Below are 14714 nucleotides of genomic sequence, written 5' to 3'. Positions count from 1 at the left end.
CTTTCTGTGATGGCCTTTTGTCAACACCAATGGAAAATGGTCACCCAGTGGAAATGGAAAGTTGAATTTTATGATCAGATGGAACCTTAAGTTTTACATTGAGAAAGTATTCACTCAGTTACAACGTGGTAGTGAATTGTTATTGATTTCATTATTTGGTACATATTTCTTAATTTAAGCTCCAGTATTTATATATATATATATTTGTTATTGACAAGTTAAAGACTTAAAGACTCCCTCTATTGAGCGCCTTTGTAAAAACTATATTTGTAATAGAATACAAAAAGGTGAAAACAAACAAAAGACAAAAACATGGAATGAATGCGACGCGTTACCAGATGCAATTAAAGAGCAAAGATCGGGGGGAAATTCGCATTCAAAGAAAATAATATTTATTTGCATTACAAAAAAAGCAAATTTGGTTAAAAGCTTTTTCAACACTGTTATAAATGTAGGTAATGCAGACACGAGTATTATAGTTGCTGCAGTCAATGTGAACAGAGAGACTTCCACCATGCATCAAGGGATATCTCCATCCTCTGCAAAAGCACAGGACTATAAAGAAGACGTGAATCATCGGGGGGGCAATATTTAGTTGCATTCACATGTGACTCAATCAGTATTTAAAATGTGGTTATTTGTCAGCTAGTGTATGACGTGCCATTCCAGCAGTGTCTTAGTCAACACACCAATATCATTACAGCATCAAAGAACATTGCATTTAAAGTATCCTCTTCAATAAGTACATCTAAATGCACACTATTTCAAACCAAATCGAATAATCATTTTGGAAATTGTAGTGTGAACACATTGAATCATTATCACGGTAAGCATTCTCTGGATAAAAGGTCATTCCACCAATTTCACACATAAGGTTCAGTTTACTCGTCCCATGGTGTACCTGATCCAGTGTTAAAATGCATTCTTCGTCATGTCCTAAACATCCCAGTGCTTAGAGACGGAACTCCTGCTTTACAAATATTGCATTAAACTCGTGCATGATTCACTTTCTTAGAGAGAGGTGGATAAGAAGATCGATACCACTCCTTTCAATATGAAGCTACAGCTAGCAGGTAGCGTAGCTTAGCATAAAGACTGGAGGAAAAGTGCTGGACTATTTGTTGAACTGTGCACATTAAAAAACTAACTGAAAGAGGTTTCTGTTCTGGGTACAGTTCTGGGGTTAAAAGTGTGAGTGGTGTGTTTGAACACAATCAGTTCTGCTAACTTTACACGTCTTTGCGCTTTAAAGAGATTTAATTGGTTGGTAGTCACAGTATCTGTTAAACTCCAAAGCTAGTATCTAAAAGTGTTTGATTGCTCATTTAGTCACGAGTAGGTTTTAGATAGATCAGATGTTCCATTACATTCCAGTACACTAAACTACAACTCTTCACAGCGTTACATTTATCAGGCAGTATTCCAATTAGTTCCTGTTGTGTTGATATCTTCTTACAGGGAAGGTTTTTAAGTGTGATACCAAAGCTTGAAGAAAGAAGAAGAACTGTATCCATGTTGATCAGCAGAAACAGACTATGTTAAGGCCTTGGAGATAGAGAACCGTTATCTGTACAAGAATATGTTTTCATTGACATTGGATTATAAAAAAACAGCTGACCGGGGAGCACTCCAGAGGAGACTCCAGAGGGAGACTCCAGAGGGAGACTCCAGAGGGAGACTCCAGAAGCTTCATGCTGTCTTACTGTCCTTCTGTTGCATTCATCTGTCCATCAGTGCAACACACACACACACACACACACACACACACACACACACACACACACACACACACACACACACACACACACACACACACACACACACACACACACACACACACACACACACACACACACACACACACACACACACACACACACACACACACACACACACACACACACACACACACACACACACACACACACACACACACACACACACTTTAATCTACAATATCAACATCCAAGATACAGACTGAAGGAACTAGGTTTTGAATGCAGAGGTTTTCCAAAGTGGCTTGTGGTAGACCCAGCCTTCACCCTGCAGGAGAAGAAGAGCATATTATTATTATTCATGAGGGGGCCGGGGGTGTAACCTGAAACATGGAACTGTTTTGCGTAATCAGGATGCAGGTACTAGTAACAGAACACAAAGAGGTTATCAGATTACAGATCCATCGAGTAAAAGAATGACTAGAATTGGTAAATACATTTCAAAATAAAGAAGGTTACATATTAGAGTGCTACCCCCCAAACACCATCACTGATGGTTTCCTCGAATAGTCCTTCATCTTATCATTTATTCCATGTTTAAATAAAAGCAAAGAGTTAAAACGGGGCCAGTGGAAGGGGAGAAGGCTCTGAAATGGAGAAGCTCCAGCAGCAGACAGAAGAAGGATTTAGTGCTGTTAGAGGGGACTCCTCACTGCTTTGTTCGTGAACCTGCTCACCTCTCTGTCAAAGTATCTGGTCCTCCAAGCGGTCTCCGTCTCAGCCCGGTGCCGCTCCTCCGTCCTCTGCCTTTCCTCCAGGATCCTCTTGTGCTCCGTGGCTTTCTCTATATCTTTCAGCCGCAAGGCCTCGGTCACGTGCTGCCACAGACGCCTGGAATGCAGGGAAATCATTCAAGGGAGTGAGACAGCATGGAGGCATTTTCACGCACTGGTCAACTTGAAGCATGTTGGCTTGAATAACAAGATTGTGATGCATACAAATCTAAATACAAATTCAGGTCTTTATTAGACTAAATAAAAACATCAAGTCAGACATAAAAGAATTATCTTAATGAAAGAAAGGGTTGAGGAAGTGTCATGGATATATAATTATACTCTACAATATTTAAAGGCCATATTTATAGCCTGACTCTTAGAGGATTCCACTGTTTGTTTACGTGGGATCGTTATTGTTTTACTGGCTGCTGACAGCATTTCCCAATTTATGGAGATATGCAAATACATATCTGGAATTCCTTCTGTGCAAAAAAACTGAATTCTGATACATCAACCAGAATTTTGAAACTGTGTCCACCATGTGCATTTATGTTTCAGACAAATTAGCACAAAGGCTATAACATAATGCCTTATTTGCGTATTTACCCAACATTTGTTTCAGAAGACGCATGTAATGACCTGGGGAGTTTTCTGGGGATATGTATCTGGTAAAGGTTGTACCCCATAAGCTGTAGTGTCTCCCCTTACAGCTGGATTTATACTTCTTCCTGCTTCAATATGTAGGTTATATATATATATATACTATAGGTTCTCGAAACTGCTTTCATGATAGCGTTAAAAGTGAAAATTAAATCCCCCCGCTTTATTCTGACCTGGATTCAGTGGGTCCCTGCTTCTCAACCGGCCGGACGCTCTTCTTGGTAACGGGCAGCTTGGTGACGTCCACCGTCCTCGTCTCTCCGCTAGTGTAGATGAACTCCAGAGCCCCGTTCCACTCGCCCTGCACACGACACACCACCGCATTGGTGGTGTTGTGCTTCACCTCCGCTGTTACCCTGCGTTTCAGACAGGACGATTAGACACAGGGCATTGCTGCGTCAGAGATAATGTAAGATGAAGAACAGAGCAGAGGAACTCACTTGTGTAGTTTGCCACCGTAAAAGGGTTTGGTCTGGAAAGTGATGACTGCTGAGTATCCCGACTTGGCGCAGCTGATGTTGACTTTGCCGCCCAGCTCCACCCAGGGAACAGTGAGGATGGAGCGTGCATATGCACAAGGCAGCGTGAAGGTGTACTCTTCATCGTGCTCGAGCAAATAAAGACAACCTGGGAAGAGAGTAGACACAAACTGAAGCAACACACAACTAATTCCTTAAGTCATTTGATCATTACCAAGCTATTCTGTTGGATTTTTCTGGACTAGTATTTATTTCCCTACTGGCGAGGGTACAACCTTTACGTGACTAGTCCACAGAATGGGACACAGGCTCTTTGTTTTTCAGAGGAGTTAAATGACGACCCCCCCCTCTTACCTTCCCCTATCATGGACACACCGATGGACATCCCCATGAACTTGCTCTTTGTCCACACATGAGTGTTCACACACATCCGCCTCTCCTGGCATTCAGCGTAGAAGCCAGACACAGGGGGGTGGTGGGACACCTGCTCAGCCACAAAGCGCACTTGGTAGGGGTCCGGGGAGGCGGCAGGGTCGGGGCCCCCCTGCGAGGGCTCCCTGGGGACCTTCCAGGAGCAGTGGAAGGTCTCCCCGATGATGGGGTTGTAGGGCTTCTTGGCGATGGCGCCCTTGCGGCCCTCGTGGAAGGAGGTGAGGTAGTACTCTACGAAGCGGACCATGCGGTCCTCCGGGCTGCTGCCGTCCGTGATGGTCACAAAGAGGTCCGGGTGGGACATGAAGTCAGCGTACATCTCCAGCAGGGAGCGCTTCTCCAGGATGAAGGTGGGGAGGACCACCTGGGAGGAGAGATATTTAGTACTTCCTCATAGTAAAATGGATCAGGAAAACAGTTTCCAAAGTGATTTCCATTTCCATTTGGTGCATTATCAGAACATTTATCAGTAAATGGAGCAGCTCGACATGACCCTGAGGTCACAGCGTCGACTAGATATCCACCTGAGCCATGATTTCACCAGATAACTGTGATAAATCAGAAACCCTAGAGGAGGCTATCCAAATACTAGGACAAAGGAAGATAGAGTGTCTATCTAGGACTCGACTCTTGGGGTTTTAATTGTCCAGGAGCAGTAATTACAAAGCAAGAAGTGCTTACTTCAGTCTGGAGGCTCATTACAAATCAGAGTATTGAAACACTAACAACATGATGAGTGTATTTATTTTGGGCCACTACAAACCAATTCAATTCAGATAACCCGATGCTTTTTGTAGTGGAAAATGACAGACAATTCATATCCTTTATCAAAAAAATAATGTTGAATTACCAAGATTAGCCCCTTCTGCTATAGTATAGGAGGAGTTCTGTTGGAGCGGGGGTTGTTTAGCAGCTCGGAGCTACATGGAACTCGACCTACCCGCGTGAGGTCCATGCCGAGCTTCAGCTGGGACAGCAGGTGTAGGATGACGCTGCGCTCCTCCTCCACAGCGCCCAGGTCCTCCTCCTTATCGGTGAGAGAGTCCTCCGCTTCATCCTCTGCATCGATGTCCTCCTGTTCCTGGGGGGGACGACAACATACGTGAATGTCTCAGCAGAGGTTGAGCATAAGGGAGTGTTTATGGGAGACTGCATTCAAACAATATAAACTTATAAAGACTCAAGGGGAATAACTGAAGTCAGATCAACTTCCTGATAACCAACAGGTAGCTGCTTCGGGTGTCATTTCCTTACCCCAGAGAAGCTGCCGGACTCTGGGCTGCTGAGCTCCGAGCGGCCCTCCTCCAGGGGGCCCTCTCCTGCGGTGAAGCTGTCCAGAGAGCTGCCGTTCTTCAGGATGTCTGGCAGCTTGGGCTCCAGCCACTCGATGGTGGGTCCTGCCAAGGACGGGGAGCGCACAGAGGCAGGTTCAGAGGCACTCATGGTACTATCCCCCCCCTCCCTCCCTCCGCAAGTCCCCCTGACACTGACACACAGCTCTACCTTCGCCACATAAACGCCCCACGGCTGCCTGGCTGCTTACTGGACAGATGGCTGTTCCTTAAGCGGCAGCTCTACACCAAGGCAGTGTAACCCAACCCCCCCCCCCCCCGACAGACCAGGTATCAGGTACTTTTGGCCCCGCCGACAGGAAACATCCCTGTCCTCTGATTGGCTACAGCCTCCCGGTATGGCCTTAGCATTATTTTATGTATGTTTAAAAGGTGGGGAGATCTCGTTCAAATTCACCGAGTGCGTTGCTGCACCGCCTAATAAAATATACATTAAGTAATGAGATCTGTTGGGAAAGAGTGGGGCAATAGCAGTTCATTTCCCCCCTTTTTAAAATCTGGAAAGTTTGGATATGTCAGCAAAGTAAGACACCAAAACTAGAAAGTACATTTTTAAATATGAAGCTGGTCAAGAACGGTATTCTGTCAACAAAGTGTTGCCGATAGACATTCTAACCACATGAGCTCTCATTACCTTCGAGACAGGTGGTAAGAATAGGTACAGTTCCCTATCAATAATGCAAAATAATTCCCCTGTCCGGTTGGATTGGATGCAGGCCTGCATGTTCACGACTATGATTTGTCGTCAGGCAGCACAGAGGCAGCTTGTTTCTGCTCAGAAACACTCTTGCTATGTATACGTTTTTCTCTAGATTTAAAGACAAAACAGGACACACCATATTCAAACGCACAATGTATACACCCTCCACTCACCTCCAAGGGAGCCTCTCAGTCTGGCCACCTGCTGCAGGTGCAGGATGTGTAGGCACTCATTGAGGCAGTTCATGGTGGCCATGGAGGTGGCCTTGAGCATCAGCAGATCCTGGTCTAGAGGGGAGAAGCCGGGGGCCGCAGGCAGACCTTCGATGCTCTGGATAAGGTCTCTGTGCTGGCCCTGCGCCTGGGTCATCATCTGGAGGTGGAGGATGAGGATTCTTTGGTTATTAAGGGGCGAACGATATGTCTACATACAGGTATTTTAATTAAGATCGTTTTTAATATGTGCACAACATCCATGACAACAGTGACATGAACATTAAAAGCTTGCCCTTCTACTTTTTTCCTCTTACTAAAAAAGGTGTAACCATTTGAGGAACTGTAGAAGCTACAACAAACAGACATTAGTACAACTAAATTATTCATTAGTTTTTGAATCAGCATTTCTGAAATTGTAAGTAAGATTAGGGTCTTATTCAAAGATCTGCACAAACATATAAAATCGAGTACCTCCTGTGTTTAAAAGTGAAGGGACAAATACTGTATACCGTCCTGAGGGAGCTTAGAAGAACAGAACACATGACTGATTCAAACCGAGCTGAGCCGTGCTGCTGATCAGAACCAACAGCACCCTCTTGTGGACAATGAGCGTCACACAACTAGGTCAAAGGGAAGACGAGAGGCAATGAATAAATCTCAATCAATAAAACCCTACTGTAATTACAGGTGCATTTTCAGAAGGCTGACATTTCTGTATTAAAAATCTCTTTGTCACATTTTTCTGAGATACTGAATTTTGGGTTTTCAATAGCTGTAATCCTCAAGATTAAAACAGATCAGCGCTGGAAATAATGAGCAGTGTGTAATGAACCTATAAGATATACAGGTACATCTCAATAAATTAGAATATTGTGGAGAAGTTGATTAATTTCAGTAATTCTATTTAAAAGGTGAAACTCATACATGACAGGTCAGCATCGTTCCCCACGACTGTGAAGCCTGCTGATCCAGATTGAGAGACCATTCGAAGCTCAGCAAACCTTCGCAGGTGTTTTGAGTTAACCAGCTGATTAGAGTGTGACACTGCCAGTACAGTATTGAACTTGTTGCAGTATTATCATTTATTGAGATGCACCTACATTAAGTACTACATATTCTATCGAAAAATTACATTTTCATCAAATAACTTTTATAATGTTTGTGTGTATCCATGGCGACAGGGCTGGTAAGTGGACCTGTCCACCTCGTACTGATTTTTAGGGAGGAGTATGTTACAAATGATTAGTAATCAGGGACACTGATAATCAACACGTGGAACCAAAGTAAACATGTTCAGAACTGAACTGTCTTGAAGCATATGTGCAATAATCGTCTAATAAATAGATTCAAATGTAAGATAATATAATAGTGCATAAAAGAAGGATTTGTTGTGATTACAACAGGAAATAATGTCAGCGATGGGATGGTATTAGTAATATTAAATGTTAACAGGAATAACAGTAGAAGGAGGATGTGTGAGTGAGCCTGACACGGCAGCAGTACCTCTCTGGCATCCATCAGGTGGTCTGGCAGCAGGGACCTCTTGCTGGAGTAGAGCGACGAGCCCTTGTTGGCCTGCCAGCTGTAATGCGCCGCAGGGTTTTGGCTGGGCCGCCGCATGGACATCGGTGAGCTGCCACTCCCCTGGGACGCCATGGAGTAGCTCCGGGACTTGGGCGGGGGGTTACTCTGTGCAATGCAAGTTTGATCATTAAAAACCAAATCAACAACGTTTGCATTCAGACCCTGAGTATTTCTTTACTGCTATAATTGCCTTAATTATTTGCTCATGTGCGGCGATCTTACCTTCCCCATGGCCTCTGTGTGGTGCTGTGTGCAGATCTGCAGACGGCTCACCCAGTGCTGTCTCTCTTTGGCATCGGTGGCTGAGAGACACACAAAAAGAAAAGCAAAACCATGTTACTCTACGACGCATCTTACTCAGCATCAATTTCAGCGTGCTTCTGCATCACTAGGAGCAGCTAATGGAAAACATCCAGATCAATACCGTATGAACCAGATGGATAGTGATGACATTATGAAGGATTAGCTACGGTCAGGTGAGCAGCCTGCTTCCTGGTAGTAAGGGCTCGGACAGGGGCTCGACTGGGCAGTAATGATGCACTATGGACAAAAAGATGACTCGAAGAACCCTCATAATCTCACTGTAGACATCAGACTGTTAGGTACCCACCCCTGAGCTTGTACTGCTCCCCGCTGATGGCGTTGACAGTGAAGGTATGCGAGTCCTCATCGCTGGGGGAGATGACGGCCCCTGCCAGGGGGAGCATACCCCGGGGCTTCTGTTGTCGCGACTGCTCATTGACAAAGTACTCCAGCAAGCCCACCTCATTGTTTAAGACGAAGAACCTGGAAGCAAAATCCACCAAGACAATGGAAGTCCACATACACCCAGAATGGCATTACTCGGATTGGATTAGACTGGATTACAGGAGGGAACTTTGGCTGGAAAACCAGAGTCTTATTCTTATTCCCCTTGGACAACATACTGTTTAGTTTGGTATTAGACTAAAACACAGGTATATAACTCACCTGTATTGCCACCCTGTTACAAGGTTGGTGTATTTCATCAAGTAGCCATCGATATTCTCCATGTGGTCACTGACATGAGAGGTGATCAAGCAAAAGGAGACAAAGAACACTTGGAATGAGCACACACCCAGGAACACTCATAGGTGAGTGCATACATTAATCACTGAGCGTCGCCTGAAAGGACAGATTTGCTCAAAGGGCAATCTGATTTCACTGTTACCTGTCAGATTAGAAAGCACATTTAATTTGTAATCAGTAACTTAAGAGCAGATCGGCCACTCCTTGCACAGTGAAAACACATGATAATAAGTCAAAATGTAAAAATCTGAACATTGCGTATTATTACAAACGTGCCCATTGACTAGACAGCAAATGCGCCTGAAATCAGAAGCTTTAAATGTATGACAGGATGAACAGACACCCACCTATACTGCCAGCTTTTGGCACTTGCTCTCCCCGAGCTTGGGGTCCTGTTCTGGGGTAATACATCCAGCTTTCCTTCATTTTCCGTGATTCGTATAGCCGTGGTTTCCCCTTGCATAATCACAAGCAACGAAGCCTCCTTCAGACGCTAACTCAGCTTGCTAGCGTTAAGCTAACCTGGGAAGCTAGCTAAGCTAAGTCACCACAGATTTAATTGAGTAAAGCCTTATACCACAAGCAGCCAGTGCATCGCTGATTAAAACCTCCACACCCCGACAGACGCTGTTAACTGGGTAAATTGAATAACGAAAGAGAAAACATTTTCAATTGTGCTAATTCTGGGAGTAGTCAGTTAGCCTGTGGATGCTAGCTCGCCTGATATTTACTGCCTGGCAGGAAACCAGTCATGTGATTAGCTCTCAAGCGCGAGCTTCCTGTATCGATTTCTTTTCTTTATTGACAAGAGCACAACACACTCAGGTAAACAAAAACACAAGTTAAACCTTCATTTAACACATAACTAGAGTATATTATGATACCATTGAACGACAATTACATAAGACCAAAAATAATGAATAACTAAATTAAAACGAGCTCATAGATTCAGATATTTCAGGAGAACTCGTCTAGAATTTCCCTAAAGTTTATTAACTTTGTTTCAGATTAAATTAGTGATTTGAGTAGGTTTCAAGGTTTCAAGGTTTTATTGGTCATATGCACAGCAGATACAGCGTATATGTTGGCAATGAAAATCTTATGTCGCGTGCTCCTCCAACAACTCAACATACATGGTGCAGATAAGATAAATAAAATAGTGCAAAAAGAGAAGAATATTTACAATATCAACAATAAAGATTTGAGGATGTGAAATATATACATTTGTGGAATACATTGAGAGTATTTAAATACTTGTGGAATGAGGAGGTATGGGCAGATGCATATATTACGTATAATATGAACTAGTTGCAGGAATCAATAGAAACTGAAATACTACAAAGTGCTCTTCCCTCAGCATAACTTAGAGTACTTTTCAGTCATTTTAATAAATCAATAAACATCGTTTTCAAAGACATCTTGACCGGAAGTGTAAATACAGATCTGACGGGCAGGTTCCCATCGTGTGTAATGACCCATTATTACTGCGTCAATGAGATGTACCAGGACACACACCCGTCCCTCATCCAGCACCAGTCACTCTATTCTCCGCTGCTACTGGAAAGCATGTTTTGCACTAAAGAACTACTGGCTGTGTTGAGTGTGTCGAACATATGTATATATTACTTACTGCACCCATGTGTATGAGAAATGTAACATAAAGCGTTGGAATGGTCCTTACAACTGCTGCGTTATCAGGACATCTCCACGTTTGGGGAAAAAGAGGTGTAGCCGTGGAGAGGTGGGGGAGGGGTAGACCGCTGAAAGACATTTATAGGGCGTATGAGGAAGTTATGAGACCAGGGATAAACAAAAGCTCCGTTTCGCCCAGCATTAGGATTTTGCAACGTCCATAATGCCTGCTAAGAAAGTGTGCATCGTGGGATCCGGAAACTGGTAATTGTACATTTGTCTGTAGAATGCATCTCCCAGTTCCTTTACTTTACAGTGCTAGCAGTCGCTTACTGAACTGGGGTGGATATTGAGCAGATTCAGACCAATATGCATGAGTCGAATGCAATGTATTACGCCGTTATTAAAGACAATAGGAAGTCAAAATCCAGCTGTTGATGATGCAGTCTGCCTCCCTGTGACCGCAGGCAGCATCTAATGCCGACCTCGGGGATAAGGCTACCGGCTGCACCATGTTAGCTCAGGTAGCCTACAGGGTGAACCGAAGTCCTGCCAATCTGCTGAGGAACAATCACCTTTAGGTCCGTTATTTAAGTTTTACCTCCAAATCCGCTAACCTGGCGCCATTTTACTCGCTATTAAAGTGCGCGTGTGGGTCATAGGGAGGGTGACTGCAAACGACTTAATGAATGAATCAATGCGTAAATAAATACAGCATCTGATCAATTAATACTGAAGTACAAGTATGTTCAAATAAAAAGGTGAACCATACTAAAATGCACAACGCCTACCTTCATTCATTTAGGTACATTATCTGCATGTTGATCAGATATTGGTCCTAATCTCAGTCTGAAAAAATAATCCAAAATCGTTTGATTCTTTAATTATTGCATCCTTTTATATTGAACCGTTTTTTAAAATGTATTTATTTAAACTTTTTTATTATTATTTATTTGCATTTTAAGAAATTGTTTCAAGGCATACATAACAAAATAAACACAGATAAATAAAATAACGGATACAAATGAATATTCAGGTGTACATTAAGTGTCGTTTCTTACCTCATAGTCCTTATAAATGTTCATTATAGTGTTCTATATTTTTATATTTATTGAACTTAAGTCTTTTTGTTGTTGTCAATTAATGAATTAATCAGTGCTTGCTTTTTGACCTGTTTAGACCTAGTTTCCCAAGTGGTTGACGCAGCATCTGGTGTAGTTTGAATTGAAAGAGACCTCTTCTCCGGTTAATGCTAGTTTCCCACTAATTGTCTGCTTGTGTCCTTAACTCTCTCTCCAGGGGCTCTTCCATTGCCAAAATAATCGGGCACAATGTCAAAGCCTCCAACCGGTTCGACCCAATGGTGAACATGTGGGTTTATGAAGAGATGATCGATGGGAGGAAGCTCACAGAGATCATTAATACCGAGCACCAAAATGTTAAATATCTACCAGGTCACACGCTGCCCAGGAATGTGGTAAGTTCTCAGATTTAGCGGACAGCAGCGTCTATGGATGATCAATTCTCCTCCTAGAGCACCGTTGTGTTTTTGTAAACCTATCACTTCTCAGAGGGGCGTGGCTCATTAGCATTTAAATCTGCAGACACAGAATCAGCTCTTTTGGAACAGGGCTGAAACAGAGGGGGTTATGGGATGCTATGATGATCTGTTTGGTGTTTCGGCCAATCAGAGACAGGTTCTGTACATTTCTGAGACCTGGAATATATTGTTGGAAAAGAGTAGAATAGGGGAGCTGTAACTCTGACCCATATGCATGTTATCACGTTTATCCGCGTGTTTCATGGTCATAATTGATTTGTTTATTAGGCTGTATTTATTGTGTACCTGGCATTTCCTCTGTGTGTGTGTGTGTGTGTGTGTGTGTGTGTGTGTGTGTATTTGTCACGGCATATTTACACATTTCCCATGGGGCTAATTGGGATTTAGTTTGTTTTGTACTTTTCTTTTCGTCCTTTTTCTAAATAAGTTTGGTTTTTTGTATTTCTAATAAATACCTATTTTAGATATTTTCTTTAATCAATTTGGATGTTTGTTTTTTTTTACTGTAAAATGTATAAATAATAATATAATGAAAAACAGATATGGGAGCAAAAAGCCAGACTTAAATAAGCTCAGTCTTGTTGTTAATATTCAATGATCTCACAGTTTTTACCTCGCTAGGTCGCTGTTCCAGACATCACAGAAGCTGTCAAAGGAGCCAAGATCCTGGTCTTTGTGATCCCACACCAGTTCATTAGCAAGCTGTGTGATCAGATCAAACCCCACATGTCAGAGGGAACCATCGGGATATCTCTCATCAAAGTAAGATCCTCCTTTTGTTCTCACAGCAAAACAGGGAAACACTGTCAGCTGACTGCGCTCATATTGTTTTTGTGGCCAAGACATCATGGGATGTAGAAGTTGAGCAACTCACTGACAATGAAACCCTGAAGTATCCATAACTACTACTTCAGGACAGAGTTTATGACACTGGATCAAGTACACAAGCTGTTTCTTATTGGTTATTGTCTCCCAGGGTATCGATGAGGGACCAGATGGACTGAAGCTCATCTCAGACATCATCCGGGAAAAACTGGAGATAGAGGTCAGTGTCCTAATGGGGGCCAACATCGCCAGCGAGGTCGCAGATGAGAAGTTCTGTGAAACCACCATAGGTTTGTTTCTTCTATTCAGCTGCAAACAAGTATTCTGCCTGGATACTGTGTGGTGGTCAGTTAAGGACAAAAATACGGCATTACTTCCCCGTTTAAGTGTCCTTGTGTTCCTCTTTTTGATACTCTTTTTAATACAGGGGCAAGAAATGAAGCTAACGGCAACATCTTCAAAGAGCTGCTTCAGACTCCTAACTTCCGCATCACTGTGGTCCAGGCGAGTGACACAGTGGAGCTGTGTGGAGCTCTGAAGGTAAAGACAGCCTAAAAATACTACGTAGATATTAATAAAAGAGAGTCCACATTTCTGTATCCTCTTTCAATGTGTTACTCCAACGCAAAATGTTGCAGAACATCGTGGCAGTAGGGGCTGGATTTTGCGACGGGCTGGGTTTTGGCGACAACACCAAGGCGGCGGTGATCAGGCTGGGTCTGATGGAAATGGTCGCCTTCGCTGAGTTTTTCTGCAAAGGCCCAGTGAGCTCCGACACGTTCCTGGAAAGCTGCGGTGTGGCCGACCTCATCACCACCTGCTACGGGGGAAGGAACCGCAAAGTGGCAGAGGCCTTTGTCCGGACATCCAAGGTCAGTCCCATTACTCCAGAGAACTGGACACCATTATAGCCTGGTAACTGTATTCACCTCACCATGTCAGCAGAGCTTGGTGTGCTCCACTTACGACAGCATCAGAAAGTAGGTAAAATACAACACAACATTAAAACCATTCATTCATGTCTTTTTCTACAGTCTATTGTTGAGCTGGAGGCAGAAATGCTGAACGGGCAGAAACTGCAGGGCCCGCAGACCTCTGCTGAGGTCTACAAGCTCCTGAAGAAGAAGGACATGGTTGACAAGTGAGTCTATTTACCTGTTTAAAAACGTGTTCTTGACGTCGTTCAAAATGGTGCCTTAATGTGTGTCTTCTTCTACAGGTTTCCACTGTTTTCTGCAGTCTACCTGATCTGCTTCGAGGGCAGAGAGGTGAAAGAGTTCATCACCTGTCTGCAGAACCACCCAGAACACATGTGAGGGCTCCAACCCACTGCTGCTCCTGCAGTAGCAACCTACAACCACTAGAGAGCGGAAGAGATTCATCAGAGGAAACGCACAATAGAGCAAGGGGGATGCAACCAATGGCACTTTTACTAATCATTCTTATTGGTGGACAATTTTTAATTTTTAAGCTTAAAAAGAATTTTAAAAATCAATTTTAACCAAATTTTATAATTTATTTTTCAAATATTAATTCTACTGGAATTGTAAGGTAATAGAAATACAGACTTTCATTTTGAAAGCTGACCACTACACATCTGTTATTACCAAAAACACTCATGATTTTGTAAAGTAACTTTTCACTACGATAGTTTTTAAATCTGAATCTCTGGGTAGTTGTTTTCTGTACCCGTTTGGAATTGTTTTCTCAATAAACTAATTTGTGGGAAATTACAA

The 14714-nt window shown here is 43.1% G+C and overlaps 2 protein-coding genes across 3 annotated transcripts; one reads left to right on the top strand and one right to left on the bottom strand.

The window, feature by feature from the left end:
• Positions 1–369: 369 nt before the first annotated feature.
• On the bottom strand, positions 370–10572 carry LOC134860828 (oxysterol-binding protein-related protein 11-like). 2 transcript variants are annotated; one of them, XM_063877649.1, is made up of 14 exons: positions 10400–10572; positions 9308–9416; positions 8883–8951; positions 8524–8699; positions 8136–8215; positions 7833–8018; positions 6288–6486; positions 5317–5459; positions 5003–5143; positions 3985–4426; positions 3592–3778; positions 3325–3507; positions 2453–2606; positions 370–2043 (listed from the first exon to the last, which is right to left on the bottom strand). In XM_063877649.1, exons 1-14 carry the CDS (start codon positions 10437–10439, stop codon positions 1987–1989), a joined length of 2166 nt encoding a protein of 721 aa, XP_063733719.1. In that variant the 5' UTR covers positions 10440–10572; the 3' UTR covers positions 370–1986. The 2 variants fall into 2 exon arrangements, with proteins under 2 accessions (XP_063733719.1, XP_063733720.1); XM_063877650.1 differs by lacking the exon at positions 10400–10572 and having other exon boundaries at positions 9308–9983.
• A 115-nt stretch (positions 10573–10687) lies between these two features.
• Positions 10688–14714, top strand: LOC134860829 (glycerol-3-phosphate dehydrogenase [NAD(+)], cytoplasmic-like). Its single transcript, XM_063877651.1, has 8 exons — positions 10688–10856; positions 11892–12069; positions 12775–12915; positions 13130–13268; positions 13406–13518; positions 13617–13850; positions 14013–14119; positions 14198–14714. The coding sequence occupies exons 1-8, from the start codon at positions 10816–10818 to the stop codon at positions 14292–14294; spliced, it is 1050 nt and encodes a 349-aa protein (XP_063733721.1). The 5' UTR covers positions 10688–10815; the 3' UTR covers positions 14295–14714.

This window comes from Eleginops maclovinus, chromosome 24, assembly GCF_036324505.1.
Source record: "Eleginops maclovinus isolate JMC-PN-2008 ecotype Puerto Natales chromosome 24, JC_Emac_rtc_rv5, whole genome shotgun sequence".
In the NCBI taxonomy this organism is placed as follows: domain Eukaryota; kingdom Metazoa; phylum Chordata; class Actinopteri; order Perciformes; family Eleginopidae; genus Eleginops; species Eleginops maclovinus.
Note: the sequence above shows the minus strand (reverse complement) of the source record. Positions and strands in the feature narration are given on the sequence as shown.

What these genes read in the sequence shown, in the direction of transcription:
- LOC134860828 (XM_063877649.1), bottom strand. Translation starts at nt 10,439, where the DNA reads ATGGGTCATTACACACGATGGGAACCTGCCCGTCAGATCT. An exon ending in ACACAGAGGCCATGGGGAAG is followed by an intron (nt 8,019 to 8,135) that starts GTAAGATCGCCG and finishes TGCATTGCACAG; the next exon opens with AGTAACCCCCCGCCCAAGTC. An exon ending in ACCTGATGGATGCCAGAGAG is followed by an intron (nt 6,487 to 7,832) that starts GTACTGCTGCCG and finishes CTCCACCTCCAG; the next exon opens with ATGATGACCCAGGCGCAGGG.
- LOC134860829 (XM_063877651.1), top strand. Translation starts at nt 10,816, where the DNA reads ATGCCTGCTAAGAAAGTGTGCATCGTGGGATCCGGAAACTG. An exon ending in ATCGTGGGATCCGGAAACTG is followed by an intron (nt 10,857 to 11,891) that starts GTAATTGTACAT and finishes CTCTCTCTCCAG; the next exon opens with GGGCTCTTCCATTGCCAAAA. An exon ending in TCGGGATATCTCTCATCAAA is followed by an intron (nt 12,916 to 13,129) that starts GTAAGATCCTCC and finishes ATTGTCTCCCAG; the next exon opens with GGTATCGATGAGGGACCAGA.